General features: G+C 37.9%; 1 protein-coding gene across 3 annotated transcripts in view; it reads right to left on the bottom strand.

Moving 5' to 3' along the window:
• The window catches only part of LOC115197058 (insulin-like growth factor 2 mRNA-binding protein 1), a 57,161-nt gene extending 55,733 nt beyond the window's left edge, over positions 1–1,428 (bottom strand). The window contains exon 1 of one of the 3 annotated variants that reach the window (XM_029758235.1): positions 693–1,428. In XM_029758235.1, coding sequence (XP_029614095.1) covers positions 693–867 — 175 coding nt within the window. In that variant the 5' untranslated portion in view covers positions 868–1,428. The remainder of the gene's footprint in view (positions 1–692) is intronic. The other 2 variants (XM_029758216.1, XM_029758226.1) reach the window with 2 other exon arrangements.
• Between the last annotated feature and the right edge of the window lie 14,708 nt (positions 1,429–16,136).

The raw sequence follows: 16,136 nt of genomic DNA, 5'->3' as shown, positions 1-16,136 counted from the left end.
ATCAACATACATTTAAGGAAATCAAGCCCGTTCGTGACTTGTGAGAAGAATGGGAGAGTAATTTGGCAATGTAATGGTCAAGGCAATCAAAGCCATTAATCTATGAAAGAATAGTGTCGATGTATGCTTTTAAACTACACCTACAATAGCTATAGTGGCCTATTCGCCAAAAGGGGGAGGTGGAAGATTTAATTCTATAGCTCTACCGAGTACACAGAATCTAGTCATACAAGGCACCAACCAGAGAGCAAGGCTTCGGTAAGTACCATAAAAGCGTGTGGCCATAAGGCCGAAATATAGGTATCTGGCTATCATATCCAGGACTAAACATTTGTTTTAGTGTATGTAAATTGACCTAAAATAGAATACGATTCGAGAAATCTGGATATCTTGATGTTCACGTTCAAATAGGTAGGCCTATGTGATGGGCCCCCTCTCCCTGTAAAAGTTGAGTATTTTGTTGTTCGGATAAGCACTTCATAAACCTTTCGTCGATTATTATAGGCCCATGGAATAGATTTTCTTCGAAGTGTCTCTTAATTCTACCATGTCTTCTACTGGACATTAACATTAGGACCCGTGAGGGGAGTGGGCAAGCCCTTATATATTTGAGCCTTGCTGGTTTCCCTATTGAATTAAATTACATAAAGGTAAGACGCGATTGAAGTGCTCATTTACGTTCAATTACTTACCAGAAAATGCTTCAATGGCTTTCATAGCCCATTGGTCGTCCGGACAATCAACAAACGCGTAGCCAGTTTTCATAAGAAACTGCCCAGAGTATGGAATCTTGTTGTCATCAAAGGTTTTAACCAAGTCCTCCGCAGTCACGTTTTCATTGAGATTTCCAATGTATAGCTTGTTCATGTTGAAAAATAGAGGTCCTCCAATTGAAATGAAAAAATCAGAGCAACAAAACTTTTTTTTCTTTGAAAACGCAACAAGATAGATCTACCCAGGATGATCACAGGTTGAAAACACTTGCAAATGTCCACAAGCAGTAAAAGAAAACGGAAGACATTTATTTTCAAAGTAAAACTAAAGAAAGAGGAAAAAGTTGAAAGTAATGGTGATGTTGTAGTCTGATTAAGTCCAATACTGAAGTGGAGAAACCTTGACTGCAGCAACGCAAGCGAATGTATCGCACAATGTAGAAATGGATCTATTTGAATTAATTTGATGGTGGTTATGGTGGAATAGTGGTAGAAGTATGGCGGGATCGGGAGAAATGTTTTCCTCTCTCTGCCCCTCAACCTCGAGTTGTACTCTGCACTGTCACAGATCCTTCTGCCTGGCGATGGCACCGCCTCTAAACCGACTCGAATTCACTATTTTTTTGTTTGCAGTGAGGAAACCACGTGGTATTCGAGTAGCTAGAGAAAGGGCCAGCCTCCTGGCCGCGTAGCTTCCCCAGATGAGTGTACGCAGCGAGCCTTCGTTCTGTGTGCGTATAGGCTTTATGCATACGTAGCCCACACATGCGCGAGTGTGCTGGGTTTGTGTGCGGAATATCAGTCACCGGGAGGGGAGACTTCCTTCAAGATGCGGATGTGTGTTTTGTCTTTTACAAATATATAAATAATTCGCAGGTTTTGGATAGGAACACAATGTATGACTATGGTGGCGGACGTGTGTGAGTTGTGGTCTCCTTGGTTTAATATCAGCTCTTAGCTCATATACCATTTGGTCATGACGTTCTCTCTTCAGCCCAGCTCTAGAAGTCATCCCGCCTCTCCAATGAATATGCATTGTGGTAAAGAATTTGGTCGCCAGGAGGATGTTACATAAATGTAAAATCATTCTTTTCGAAAAGTCATTTTCGAAAAGGCTCTAACAAAAGGTTGTGACATAGACAAGGAGGCCAACCGCAGTCAAGCAAGATACATTGTAACAAACTGCCGCGTGGGAGGAAATTTGTTACATTGTGTCATTGTTTGGGTTCATTGTAGCACTCGTAACATTGTTGCATTCGCCTGGAACTAGAAGGCCTCGCTGGAGCAATGAGTCCTTGGTTTGAGGTTATTCTTTGGCCATTTAGCCAGCCTTACACGTTTCTCATCGATTTGTATCAATATTCAAGGAGTGAATGACAATAGTCATGGTATGCAAATACGCCCAAGCCCAAGGTTAAACACAACTCGGCAAAATAGGCCATCAAAGCCAAAGAAGATCTTGGTTTTCTTCCGTTTTCATCATAAGGCTTTGGGGAAACTGACAACTCGCAAAATGGAGGATCCAGTGGTGCAGGCCCCAAAAGCGCAAAGAGCAGCATTTCATTGGAAGGGGAAATGGTAGAGCTTCTGTTGCAGTCTGTGTGCGTAGTGTGCTTCATCGAAAGTCGTGTACTTCATCACGAACTTACGTTATAGTGAGTTAAGTGTGTTTAATATAATCATGCAATTATCTCTACAGACAGAACACTTACTTTGAATAAATCATACGATAATGAAGCTGCATTGAGCCATTAGGTTGACTGCTGAGACTGCAGCATATACTGTATTCAACGTGGCATATAGGCATACTGTATCGCTTAGTTGTAAAATGGCTCGCCTACAGACATTGGAGGGTTAAAAACTCAAAATCTTCCAACAATTTTATTATCTGTAACACATGGCAACGACTCACGTTATAACACATGTGTTATGGAACTGACAATAATATCACACTAATTAATGCTATACGAAACATGCAAGTCGTGGGCTTGAGAACCAACAGCAAAATTATTTTGATGCTAATTAAATGTTTATTTTTTTATTAATTACACATTATGACAAAACCTAAGTTTCACTTACATAAAGCTACTGTAGAACCTATTAGATAGTAATAACATCATCTATAGCCTATACCTCTTCAGCGTCACAGTAACTGCAGATAGAACAATGGCCGAATTGTACTGAAAGGAAACTGACCAGATTCTGTTTCGAATTAGCCACGAGTAAGCCTATAGAATAGGTACTGCATAGTTATTATACCAAGAACTTGAAACTCCATGAAACCACATGATATCTGTTCACTTTTTATCTTTTAAAAAACGTTTTACAAACACCCATATGCACACACACATAATAAAAGTCTGTTATAAGATAAAAAACTGTAAAAGGCAAAAGGAACATACATTGTGAACGTGCATATAAAACATACCCTAACATTAGAGAAAAAAACATAGGCAAACACTTACAATAATACACAAAACAATAGAATAATGAACACTTTGGGATAATTGAGTTGATAATGAGGACTTGGACTTCACACCAGGTTAAAAAGATTCACAAAGACTATTGTAAGGACGAACTGCCTTAGCCTTTGGCCCACCCTATATAATGTTTTAGCAACAGTGTAATAGTATATACACTGTGTATGTTGAAAGCTATGACCAATGGCACCAGTCACTCAAAAAAACTAATGGTAGATGCCACTCAATATTGAGTCAACCCACAAATAACAAGTGCATGTTTTGTGTTGTATCATTGATGTAATTTGTTGGGTGCAAAAAGTATTACATTCTAGAACAAACTGTCTAGTCAAAGCTTAATTGGTTCCTATACTATCATACAAACATTTTATTTAACTAGGCAAGTCAGTTAACAACAAATTCTTATTTACAATGACGGCCTCCCCCGGCCAAACCCGGACGACGCTGGGCCAATTGTGCGCCGCTCTATGGGACTCCCAACCACGGCCGGATGTGATACAGCCTGGATACGAACCAGGTACTATAATGCACTATAATGCACTGAGATGCAGAGTCTTAGACCGTTGCCCACTGTAAACAGGCTATTCAGTCTGGTACAGTGGGGAAGCATTAGTCACTAGGGAATTGAAGTTGTAACCCGGGAGGTTTCTAGGTCAATTTACTAGATACTTAACATAAATTGCAGAAAAATACCCTGAGGACAACAAAATGAATAACTCTCAATACTTGTAATGGTCTAAATGGAAAGGTTACAAAGTCATGTTTTTTTGCTTATGTCTTACAGTGTGTTTTGTATCAATATGTTGCACTCACTATAACGATCAATACAGTTATTATGGAGACCCACACACAACTGTGTTTGATAGGGAACTGTTATGTACAGAGGCAGGATCTTAATTTGATCACTCTATTGCAGGAGGTTTAAAAAGGCTTCTGAAGTTTGTAATTTCCACTGATATTTCAGACTTGATTTTCCCGTAAGAAAAATGTATTAACCTCTATTAAAATGTCCATTAATTATAATCCACATAATAATTCACATTTCCTGTTGGTGCAGTATAATTCTTCTGCTGTACCAAACTGGCTCAAATTAAGATCCTGCATCTGTATGGGATCACTGGTATGTAAAGCACACACTTATAATGGCATACATTGAACCTAGCTAAAAGGTTTGATAACTTAATGAAACAAATGAGGTTCTGATAACTTCATCATCAAATCAAATTGTATTTGTCACATGTGCCAAATACAACAGGTGTAGACTGTACAATGAAATGCTTACTTACGAGCGCTTTCCCAACAACGCAGAGTTAAAAAGTAAGAAAAAATGTGCAAATAAGAAAAAAAGCTAAAAATAAAATAACAATAACGAGGCTATATACAAGGAATACCAGTACCGAGTCAATGTGCAGGGGTAGGAGGTAGTTGAGGTAATATGTAGGGTAATGTGGGAAAACTATTCCCTTGGGGTAGATACATAATCCACTTGTTTAGAGATACAAATTGTAATCAGCTTTTAACAAACCAGTAAAATTTAAGGTAAGTGTGTTGAGGCTAACTGTCCCCCTCTCCAATAGGGCAACTTGTCCCCCGGCAATCCAATGCAAGTCAATGGTACCTACATTTGCATTTTCTAAATCATGGAAATGATGTGACGCAAAAATGAAAAGAGGGACCTTATATCAAAACCTCATCATAGTGAGGATATTAATAGTGAGATGTGCAATGCCGTTATGTTTCAATGTTTTGATTTTAGACTTTAGCTTTTAAGAGTTAATTACCCAAAAAATCAAAAAAAAACGTGTACAATTGATTTTACACACTAATCTGCAGGGGAGCCAGTACCTCGGGACTTTGGAAAACATTTAATGAAATAATAAAAATATTGTAAACTGTAGCCACTTATTTCCCTTCATAGCTTGTTTGCCTTAGCATGACCATCATTCACATACCTAATTTTTAGCAAACATTGCGTTTTTTCCGAATGCCAAGCCAGTCAAGATCCTCTGGATTATGTAGCCAACATATTGAAAATCAAGATCATTTTATTGTCCATTGTCCACGAATGTTCAACAAGAAATGTGTGTTCTACTTTATCCCAACCCCTTTCGAAAGACACCAATAGCCTACACACACAGAGGGTGGCGAAGTTAAAGCAGAAGGTTGGCCATAGTAGTTAAGGGGGTAAGTGCCTTGCTCAAGTGCACAACGGCAGGAGGCGGCATCTAGGATACAGGAGTACCGGTGCTTTTGATGTACAGAATCCCCTATTTGTGCTTTTCAACCATCTCTCTGCTGCTATATGAGTGAGGGGGACACTGACGATAACTTTGTTATAGAGGTAACAACAGAGAATGCTGTTCAATCAGTGCTATGCAATGTCAATGACTAACTATGGCATCCCAATGAAAGGTTTTTCCACATACAAAAACAGTTATGTCAGTTGATGTCTGATGACACATCATACGGGCGTCCATTGTTGTGTGTTCCAAAGCCTCATTCTTCTTCGTCGCTAGCTCACTGGTCTACCAGCAACATGAATGTCTGTGTAACAACAGCAAGTAGCCTAGCAGTTAGAGGGTTGGGCCAGTAACCGAAAAAGTAGCTGGTTTGAATATCTGAGCCGACAAGGTGAAAAAATCTGTAGATGTGCCCTTGAGCAAGGCCCTTAACCCTAATTTGTTCCAGGGACGCTGTAAAAACAACACATTTCACTACATCTATGTGTCAATGCAATATATTTGATATATATACAGTACTAGTCAAAAGTTAAAAAGTTTGGACACACCTACTCATTCAAGGGTTTTTCTTTATTTGTACTATTTTCTACATTGTAGAATAATAGTGAAGACATAAACCTATGAAATAACACATATGGAATCATGTAGTAACCAAAAAAGAATTAAACAAATCAAAATATATTTTATATTTGAGATTCTTCAAATAGCCACCCTTTGCCTTGATGACAGCTTTGCACACTCTTGGAATTCTCTCAACAAGCTTCATGATGTAGTCACCTGGAATGCATTTCAATTAACAGGTGTGCCTTGTTAAAAGTGAATTTGTGGAATTTATTTCCTTCTTAATGCATTTGAGCCAATCAGTTGTGTTGTGACAAGGTAGGGGTGGTATACAGAAGATAGACCTATTTGCTAAAAGACCAAGTCCATATTATGTCAAGAACAGCTCAAATAAGCAAAGAGAAATGACAGTCCATCATGACTTTAAGACATGAAGGTCAATCAATCTGGAAAATTTCAAGAACTTTGAAAGTTTCTTCAAGTGCAGTCGCAAAAACCATCAAGCGCTATGATCAAATGAGGACCGCCGCAGGAAAGGAGGACTCAGGATTACTTCTCAAAATAAATGCTTCACAGAGTTCAAGTAGCAGACACATCTCAACATCAACTGTTCAGAGGAGACTGCGTGAATCAGGCCTTCATGGTCTAATTGCTGCGAAGAAACCACTACTAAACAACACCAATAAGAAGAAGAGACTTGCTTGGCCAAGAAACACGAGCAATGGACATTAGACCGGAGGAAATCTGTCCTTTGGTCTGATGAGTCCAAATTTGCGATTTTTGGTTCCAACTGGCGTATCTTTGTGAGACGCAGAGTAGGTGAACGGATGATCTCAGCATTTGTGGTTCCCACAGTGAAGCATGGAGGAGGAGGTGTGATAGTGTGGGGGGGCTTTGCTGGTGAAACTGTCTGTGATTTATTTAGAATTCAAGGCATACTTAACCAGAATGGCTACCAAAGCATTCTGCAGCAATCCGCCATCCCACCTGGTTTGTACTTAGTGGGACTATCATTTATTTTTCAACAGGACAATGACCCAAAACACACTTCCAGGCTATGTAAGGGCTATTTGACCAAGAGGGAGCGGGATGGTGCTGCATCAGATGACCTGGCCTCCACAATCACCCGACCTCAACCAAATTGGGATGGCTTGGACCACAGAGTGAAGGAAAAGCAGCCAACAAGTGCTCAGCATATGTGGGAACTCCTTCAAGACTGTTGAAAAAAGCATTCCTCATGAGGCTGGTTGAGAGAATGCTAAGAGTGTGCAAAGCTGTCATCAAGGCAAAGGGTGGCTACTTTGAATAACTGTTTTTGTTACTACATGATTCCATGTCTGTTATTTCATAGTTTTAATGTCTTCACTATTATTCTACAATGTAGAAAATAGTACAAATAAAGAAAAACCCTTGAATGACTAGGTGTGTCCAAACTTTTGACTGGTACTGTATATATGGAGTTTGAAGGGTGGTGTGTGGGTTGCTGTTTACATTATGGGTTAAAAGTTACACATATGGGAGAGTTATGGACGTGCTGTGCAAAACGAAATACAAAAAAACACCCACTTTCTACTTTGACTTTCACCAAATCAGCTTACCTCCCCTTCTTCACTGGTAGTGGTGGTTGTGTGTGTGTATGTTTTTGGGGGAGGTGCAAAGAAGGAGGTCAAGAGGTTAGGATAAGCATGGGTTACATTGGGCGGGAATGCAGAAGTAGAAGAATAGGGTCTCACCACCTTTTGCATGATGGAACACCAGACCGCTTTTTTTAAATAGAGCCATTAGTTAGGTTGGATGCTATACCGTCAAAATACCATGGAATGATTAGGTGGACCATCCTCAAAACATCATGGTGGAATACCCTCAGAATATCATGGAAGTCCCTGTGAATTAGCAACACAAACCTAATATTGTTTAATTAAAAAAGGGTGAGACTCCCATTTCCAAGTTACAGTGCCTAACACACAACATATTTGTAGGGATAACTTTGTGGATGGAAAAAACACCTTGAGCAACATTGATGGAGCAAAGGTTATGAAAGTTCAACTATATAGATCTAACATGGCAGCTAGTTTCTAACCTGAACTAACTTTATCCTTGTTACTCCACCTGTCTTGAAAAGTGATATACTCTCAACCCATTTCTATGGACACTGCTGTTTTCACTGTATTCTCCATTTTACATCTGAGTGATACAGACATCTAAGTAGGGAACTAAAACCTAAGCTGCATGAAATATACTCAGTGGGTCAGCAACAAGGAAGGCTGTATGCAGTTCAGCAATCGTACAAGGTCTTACCGAGTTCCCTCTCTTACACTGGTATAATGGCGGAAATGGTACACAAGTTATAAGGTTTCTATTTAATTATGTTTCTATTCATTGATTAAATGATGTTGGTGATATTCTTTTTACCAAGATGTTCTCTCTTTTTCTTTATATATTCAACAAAAATGTAGCTTCATAAGCTACAGAATAAACCTTTGGGCTCATGTAACATAACCTCAGTGGCGTAAAGTACTTAAGTAAAAATACTTTAAAGTACTACTTAAGTAGTTTTTTGGGGTATCTGTACTTTACTTTAGTTTTTATACTTTTTTTTACAACTTTTACTCCACTACATTCCTAAAGAAAGTATGTACTTTCTACTCCCATACATATTCCCTGGCACCCAAACGAATGTAACACATGTCTGAGCATTCGTTACATTTCGAAGGCTCAGACAAAACAGCAATATGGTCCAATTCATGCACCTATCGATATAACATGTCATCCTTACTGCCGCTGATCTGGCGGACTCACTAGACACAAATACTGGCGTTTGTAAATGATGTCTGAGTGTTGGAGTGTGTCCCTGGCTGTCTGTAAATAAAAAAAACAAGAAAAGTGTGCCATCTGGTATGCTTATTGTAAGAAATTTGACGTACAGCATTTACTTTTACTTTTTTACGCAAAAATGACTATTGAGTACTTTTTCCACCACTGTACTTAAGTACATTTAAAACCAGATTGTTTATAATTTTACTCAAGTACTATTTTACTGGGTGACTTTCTCTTTTACTTGAGTCATTTTCTATTAAGGTATCTTTACTTTTACTCAAGTATGACAACTTAATACTTTTTATCACCACTGCATAAAACAGTTCAAAGTACAATTTTCAGAGGCATCAAAAGACAAGGTGATAGTAGTAGTTGATAGTAGTAGTTCATGAAAATAAAGGGAAAGGAGATGTGATGAAGTTAACAAAGATAAGGTTTAGAAGAATGATAGAAGAGTTTAGTTTTGAGAAATTCCAGTAAAGTAATAGTTGTAATAATATCTGTAATGTAGTGCCACTAAAAGTAGCGGCAGCGACCATATTGCTGTTTTGCCTGAGTATTCAAAATATAATGAGTACTTTTGGGGTGGCAGGTAGCCTAGTGGTTAGAGCATTGGGCCAGTAACCAAAAGGTAGCTGGATCATATCCCTGAGCTGACAAGGTAAAAATCTGTCGTTCTGCCCCTGAGCAGAGCAGTTAAATAAGAATGTATTCTTAACTTACTTGCCTAGTTAAATAAAGGTTCAAATTTAAAAATGGTTTACAACTGATCAAATTAGTTTAAAAAAACATAGCTCAAGAGACCTCAAATGCTATTTTCTCAATGAAGATGAGACTGCATTCCAACAACGGTACTAGGCTACATTGCTGCTGCTCTACCTAAAAGGCAATACCGGACGGCCGCCCAAAACTGTTTGTCAGTTTGTCTTCAGAGCGTGTTCTACACTTTTGTTTTAGTGGCATAATCGTAACAAGAGATTGATACCTAGAAGGAGGAAAGAGACGTGTAGTAAACATAGTGAATGAAGCGTTATTGTAAATAGCCAAGAAGGACACCATGTTGACATGCAAGATACAATCAAGAGCCGGAAGGTTAGTGGCATACTGCAGACATGGTGTTACATTTTAGAATGTACAGTATTGTGTGCGCTTTAGGCGGAACACCTGAGGGGAGAACATATTGGTTCTGCATCTATCCAATATGGTCACAGAACACATCATCTTGTATTTAATGGTTTCCACCTTTGGAGAAGATACATGAAACATCCAATGAGAATGTGCCATATGTACCATCACAGAGATGGCTGTTTGTGATTCCAGTAGGTTGACTGACTGACTTTGGAGATGGAGTGTTTGCATGATGGCATTGCCTACACAGCCAAAATATTCCAAGATAAAAAAGAAAACTTCCTTCATACTGTCTTACTGGCATTGTAACCCTGGATTTTCATATACGCACTCAACTACGATAGATACACACGACTAAGGATTCCAAAGGTAGTTTAGACAGTGCTTGACTGTAGACATCCGGTCTATGTCTGTGAATTGGTTCGGTCTGCACAAGGAATTGAGGATGTTCATCTCTCTCAGTTGGCATCACAGTCTTGGCCTGTGTCCCAAATATTCCCACGTCGTGCACTACTTTTGACCAGAGCCATCTGGGTCCTGGCCAAAAGTAGTGTACTGTATAGGAAATAGGGTGCCATTTGGGATGAATCCTTGGGTTTCCCTTAAGACCAAGTGTATGAGCCCCTTTCTGCTGTCTCTGCATATATATTACATAATCTGTTATATTGAGGACCCCCATCCTAATCTAGATGTACTTATCTCAGTGGACAGTAAGACTAGTTAGAGTCCTAAAGTGTGCTACCTTTTCAGAGGCTTGTATAGGATATCAGTGGGTCAGGGTGCTGTTTGTTAAGTGTTGTTTCTTGTTTGGGTTTTCCTTCTGGTTGTCAGTCACTCTTACTTCTGAGGTTGTGTGGTACCACACACTTCCTAAAGTAAAAGTTGGCGACATGAATGTGATATGAATACATGGTAGTGTGCTTTCAACAACATTTCTAGTGCAATTTACATTTCCAAGTTGACTTACCTTTCTACCCATTTAGAGAATTACAGGGTGAAGTGAGAATGTAGCCCGATTTAGTACATGGAATTTTCCCCCCAAATTGAATGTAACATAATAAGTCAAATCAAACTGGATGTGAGAATACTTGTCTAAAAAGTAATAACACATCAGCTTTAAAGTCTTGAACCAAACTTGTAATGTTACAAAGTAGTTATGGCTAAAAGGGTATACATTCCTGTTCATCAATAAGCCTGAAACAGGCGTGGATGTATAAACACAATTATTCAAAAGTTTGTCTTACTTGATACAGCATTTGTGGAACTAAAACATAAAACTATACACTACCGGTCAAAAGTTTTAGAACACCTACTCATTCAAGGGTTTTCATTCAAGGGAGTTCCCACATATGCTGAGCACTTGTTGGCTGCTTTTCCTTCACTCTTCGGTCTGACTCATCCCAAACCATCTCAATTTGGTTGAGGTCAGGGGATTGTGGAGGCCAGGTCATCTTATGCAACACTTCATCACTCTCCTTGGTAAAATCGCCCTTACACAGCCTGGAGGTGTGCTGAGTCATTGTCCTGTTGAAAAACAAATGATAGTCCTACTAAGCCCAAACCAGATGGGATGGCGTATCACTGCAGAATGCTGTGGTAGCCATGCTGGTTAAGATTGGCTTGAATTCGAAATAAATCACAGACAGTGTCACCAGCAAAGCACTCCCACACCATAACACCTCCTCCTCCATGTTTTACGGTGGGAAATACACATGCTGAGATCATCCATTCACCCACACCGCATCTCACAAAGACACGGCGGCTGAAACCAAAAATCTCCAATTTGGACTCCAGAGCAAAGGACAAATTTCCATGTCCATTGCTCGTGTTTCTTGGCCCAAGCAAGTCTCTTCTTCTTATTGGTGTCCTTTAGTAGGGGTTTCTTTGCAGCAATTCGAACATGAAGATCTAATTCACACAGTCTCCTCTGAACAGTTGATGTTGAGATGTGTCTGTTACTTAAACTCTGTGAAGCATTTATTTGGGCTGCAATTTCTGAGGCTGGTAACTCTAATGAACGTATCCTCTGCAGCAGAGGTAACTCTGGGTCTTCCTTTCCTGTGGCGGTCCTCATGAGAGCCAGTTTCATCATAGTGCTTGATGGTTTTTGCGACTGCGCTTGAAGGAACTTACAAAGTTCTTGAAATGTTCCGTATTGACTGACCTTCATGTCTAAAAGTAAAGATGGACTCGTTTCTCTTTGATTATTTGAGCTGTTCTTGCCATAATATGGACTTGGTCTTTTACCAAATACCCCCCTACCTTGTCACAACACAACTTATTGGTTCAAATGCATTAAGAAGGAAAGAAATTCCATAAATTAACTTTTAACAAGGCACACCTGTTAATGAAATGCATTCCAGGTGACTACCTCATGAGCTGGTTGAGAGAATGCCAAGAGTGTGCAAAGCTGTCATCAAGGCAAAGGGTCGCTATTTAAATGTCTTCAGTATTATTATTCTAAGATGTAGAAAATAGTAAAAAATAAAGAAAAACCCTTGAATGAGTAGGTGTTCTAAAACTTTTGACCGGTAGTGTATATATTTTGCAATGCACATATTTAGGGAAATAAGTGCAAGAACTTCACAGTAAATTCAGATGCAAGAAGTTTACAGTAAATTCAGACAGAAGTTGAACAACAATAACAACAACAACATTATGAAGGTAAAGCGTCATGCTTGACACATTGATTCGTAGGCTATAAAACATTTACAACTAAATATTTGTGAAAACGTTTAAGTCAACCTCAATTTCATGACAGGAAAAACTGTAAAAACTCCAAAACCATTTCAGTCAATTTGATCCATGTTTGTAAAAAAACTACAGAAAAACAAAAAGTTATTTATGATACTTCATAATTCTGTTAATTTCAGAAAAACAGTTACAAATTGGCAGATAAACAGTTACAAAAAAAGTTTTTGGAAACATTAAGGGATGTATTTTGTAATTGAATTGTATTCAAAATAATCATGTTCGAGACTTTCTAGGTTATATACTGGATATTAATATTCACCAAATAAATTCTTACATAATTGATATATATCAAAACATTATTTGAGGTTATTGTTTTCTCTAGGAGAGATGTTAGTCAGTGATCAAAACATTGTCATATGATCTTTTAGGAAGAAAGGCAAGTTAGAAATATATACGTTTGCTCATATTAAGTCAAAGGCTACGAAACAGATCCGCGCCCAAATAAAGTAAATAAAACGTTAAAAATGTACTTATTGAAAATCTTAGTAATTCTTACCATTGACTTGTTCAGAAATGGCTCATGTGTCGTTCTCTGATACGATAGTTTCTGTTGTTTCAGTCAATGCTCAAAATGGAGAGAGAAAGAGGGAGGGAGGGAGGGAGGGAGGGAGGGAGGAAGAGAGGGAGGAAGAGAGAGAAGAGAGCAAAGTTATTTCCGACGAGAAAAGCGCCAACAGGAACAAAAAAAAATACCGCTGAAGAGGATACTGAGTTATTCCCTGAACGAATATTAAAATAAATAAACAGTGTTCAGTTATTTTTGAAATTATCCCCACGTTTAATTAGCCTAATTGCAATAGCTACTTTCAATCAATTATGAACTTTCTGAAATATTTCATTGAAAATCACAAATAGTTTTGATTTTGAATTGTAGTGCGTGTGATTTTGATTGCTACTTCATCAATAACTTATTGTTTGTTTGTCATAGTATCTAGCAATATCAGTACATCTGGCCAATATTTCGTTCACTAATCAACCGCTACAGGAGACCTGGGAGAACATAAACAGTTCTGTGTTCAGAAGAATGATTGATTAAGAAGAGGTGGTCCTAGACCCACCAAGATTGTTCTGCTCGTAGCTACTCCCACCAAGTGGACACGTTGAGATAACGCATCGCATGTGCACATACATGAACTAAAATGGTTCAAATGTCTAGTATTCCTCCTCAACTCACAACATAGCCCACCATGAACATTAGTTCGATGTTGTATTATCCTTCATTAAACTGTAATCCGCTAACAGGCCTGTAAGGGAAATGATCAAATGATCATAGAATGCTGCACTTTATTTTCAAATTAAGATGAGTTTTTATACTGAATGTAGGCTACTGCAGCGAAGTAAACATTTTAAATACAATAACCTACCAAACAATATAAACTCAAACATATAAAATATGTTACATATGCCGGTTAAAGCTAAACTAGGATTTCTTCAGCATATCGAAGTAGCCTATATTTGATCAAACATGACAAAAGGTATGCCTGATGACTACAATGATGTTCGCTTATTTTCACGTGAACATTTGACAACAAATTTAAGAATGAACTGTAGTGAACAATCTGGTTAAATCCCGTTGTCTTTTAAATGTTAAATGTATTCAATTTATTAGAAGCTATTATGCAGAATCTTGTTTGAGTCATCGTTAATTATTGTGTAATAAAATTGTTAACTCATGTTTTGGAGCGATAGGACAATTCTTTGGATTTCTCATCAAAAGTTCTACTGAAAGCACAAACGAAAAGCTCTCGAAAAGGCATATAATTACAAATCAACGCTCACCTTGAACGAAATCAGACCATCACAATGGCAAAAAATTATATGAAATAGCTTTCCAGGTGTAAATGTGAACATGTCATTGAATACACCTTTGTTTTCCTTGATTTTCTATTGTATAAATTAGGTAGTAATAATAATGATAATAATATGAATAATAGGATACAAATAATATGAATTATATAGGCTTACAATAGACATCTGAATGGGTGTCAAGACTGCCTACTAACTTAACGATGAATGTTTGCAGAGAATATTCCGTTTCAAATTCAACACACTTGACCTATGAATAATTACAAAACCTCTCAAGAGACTTGATCAGTTACTACATCGAAAACAAGTAACTGTATGGAGCGACCTCGAAGTTATGCTTTGGAAAATCGTCATATTGAATCTTGTACAATTACGAAATGACAAAAACACACTGGATCCCTGTATCAAAAATGACTAAATTCGTTCAATATAGTGTATTTCATATCTATTCTCTAAGTTGTTGTCGGTTGGGATGCAGCTACCTGTTGTGTTGAAAGAAAGCGTATCCCGCCCATCTCAATAATAGGCTGTGTTTGAGGGATGGTCGATAGAACGAAGGTATTTGGACCGTCAGATAGTAGGAGCGTTTACTAAACCAACATTGGGAATATTGAACAAGAGTACTTTATAAAACGTATGTCACAAAGTCGTTTTAAAAATGTATAAATTATATAGGCCTATAGAGCAATAGCAAAATGTTATTCGTCGACGAGACAACTGGAGAGAATTGTCTCACATTAAGCTGTCATCAACTAATGTCTCCACTGAAGATAGTAGTATATAAATCACAAATGTTTCATCATGAAGTTGTGGCTTTCTATATGGTTTCATCAATAATTAAGATCAATAGTCTTATTTTTGCTCTGAATTAAATGTTTTCATCCTCTTTTAAACTGTTAATATAACTACAAAGAAAAACAATTAGAATGAATCAATAAATTCAATCAATAAAATCTGTGAAACTCTTACAGATGAAAGCCTTACTGCCTGTGCCTGACAAGCACACAACATTGCCCAAAGTCTGAGAAAGAAAATAATGCATTCATAATTTTTTTTTTTTTAACTTAGTCCAAAGCAGGCTAGCTACCCTCAGAATAGCCAACATTTCAACATTGCTCCTAGTCCCTTATCTCACATGATGGAATGCTCTTATTTTAGTCAAGTAAGTCTCACATGTAGCATAGATGAATGTAATTCCTGTGTATTGATATACAAAGTGAAGATAAAGAGTGGTGTGATTTAGGTTTAGCACTGTCAGGGGTTTTAGGCAAACAGTCACTGTTGCATTTCTAATGCAAAGCAGGGTCGCAACTTTGGTTTTATAAGTGGGGGGGACATAATAATAATAATAATAATAATTTTATCCAGTCGGATAAACACTCCAAACATCCTACCCGACCGCTCGGAGGTGTCAGCATTGTCCTAAAGCACACCGCATCCTTGTTTTGTATCATAGACCAATGATAAAACTGGGGGGATGATTGGCACCCTTGATAAAGATTAGCAAAAAAAGACTGCATAAAATAAATAATACAAAGTTACTGTATTTTGTATGCAAAAAATATAAGATATTATGTTAGTTTATACTAATACAATTGCTCAGATAAAAATATTATGTTTAACAAGTAAATATTTTT

The sequence above is a fragment of the Salmo trutta genome, chromosome 1 (assembly GCF_901001165.1).
Source record: "Salmo trutta chromosome 1, fSalTru1.1, whole genome shotgun sequence".
Taxonomy (NCBI): domain Eukaryota; kingdom Metazoa; phylum Chordata; class Actinopteri; order Salmoniformes; family Salmonidae; genus Salmo; species Salmo trutta.
Note: the sequence above shows the minus strand (reverse complement) of the source record. Positions and strands in the feature narration are given on the sequence as shown.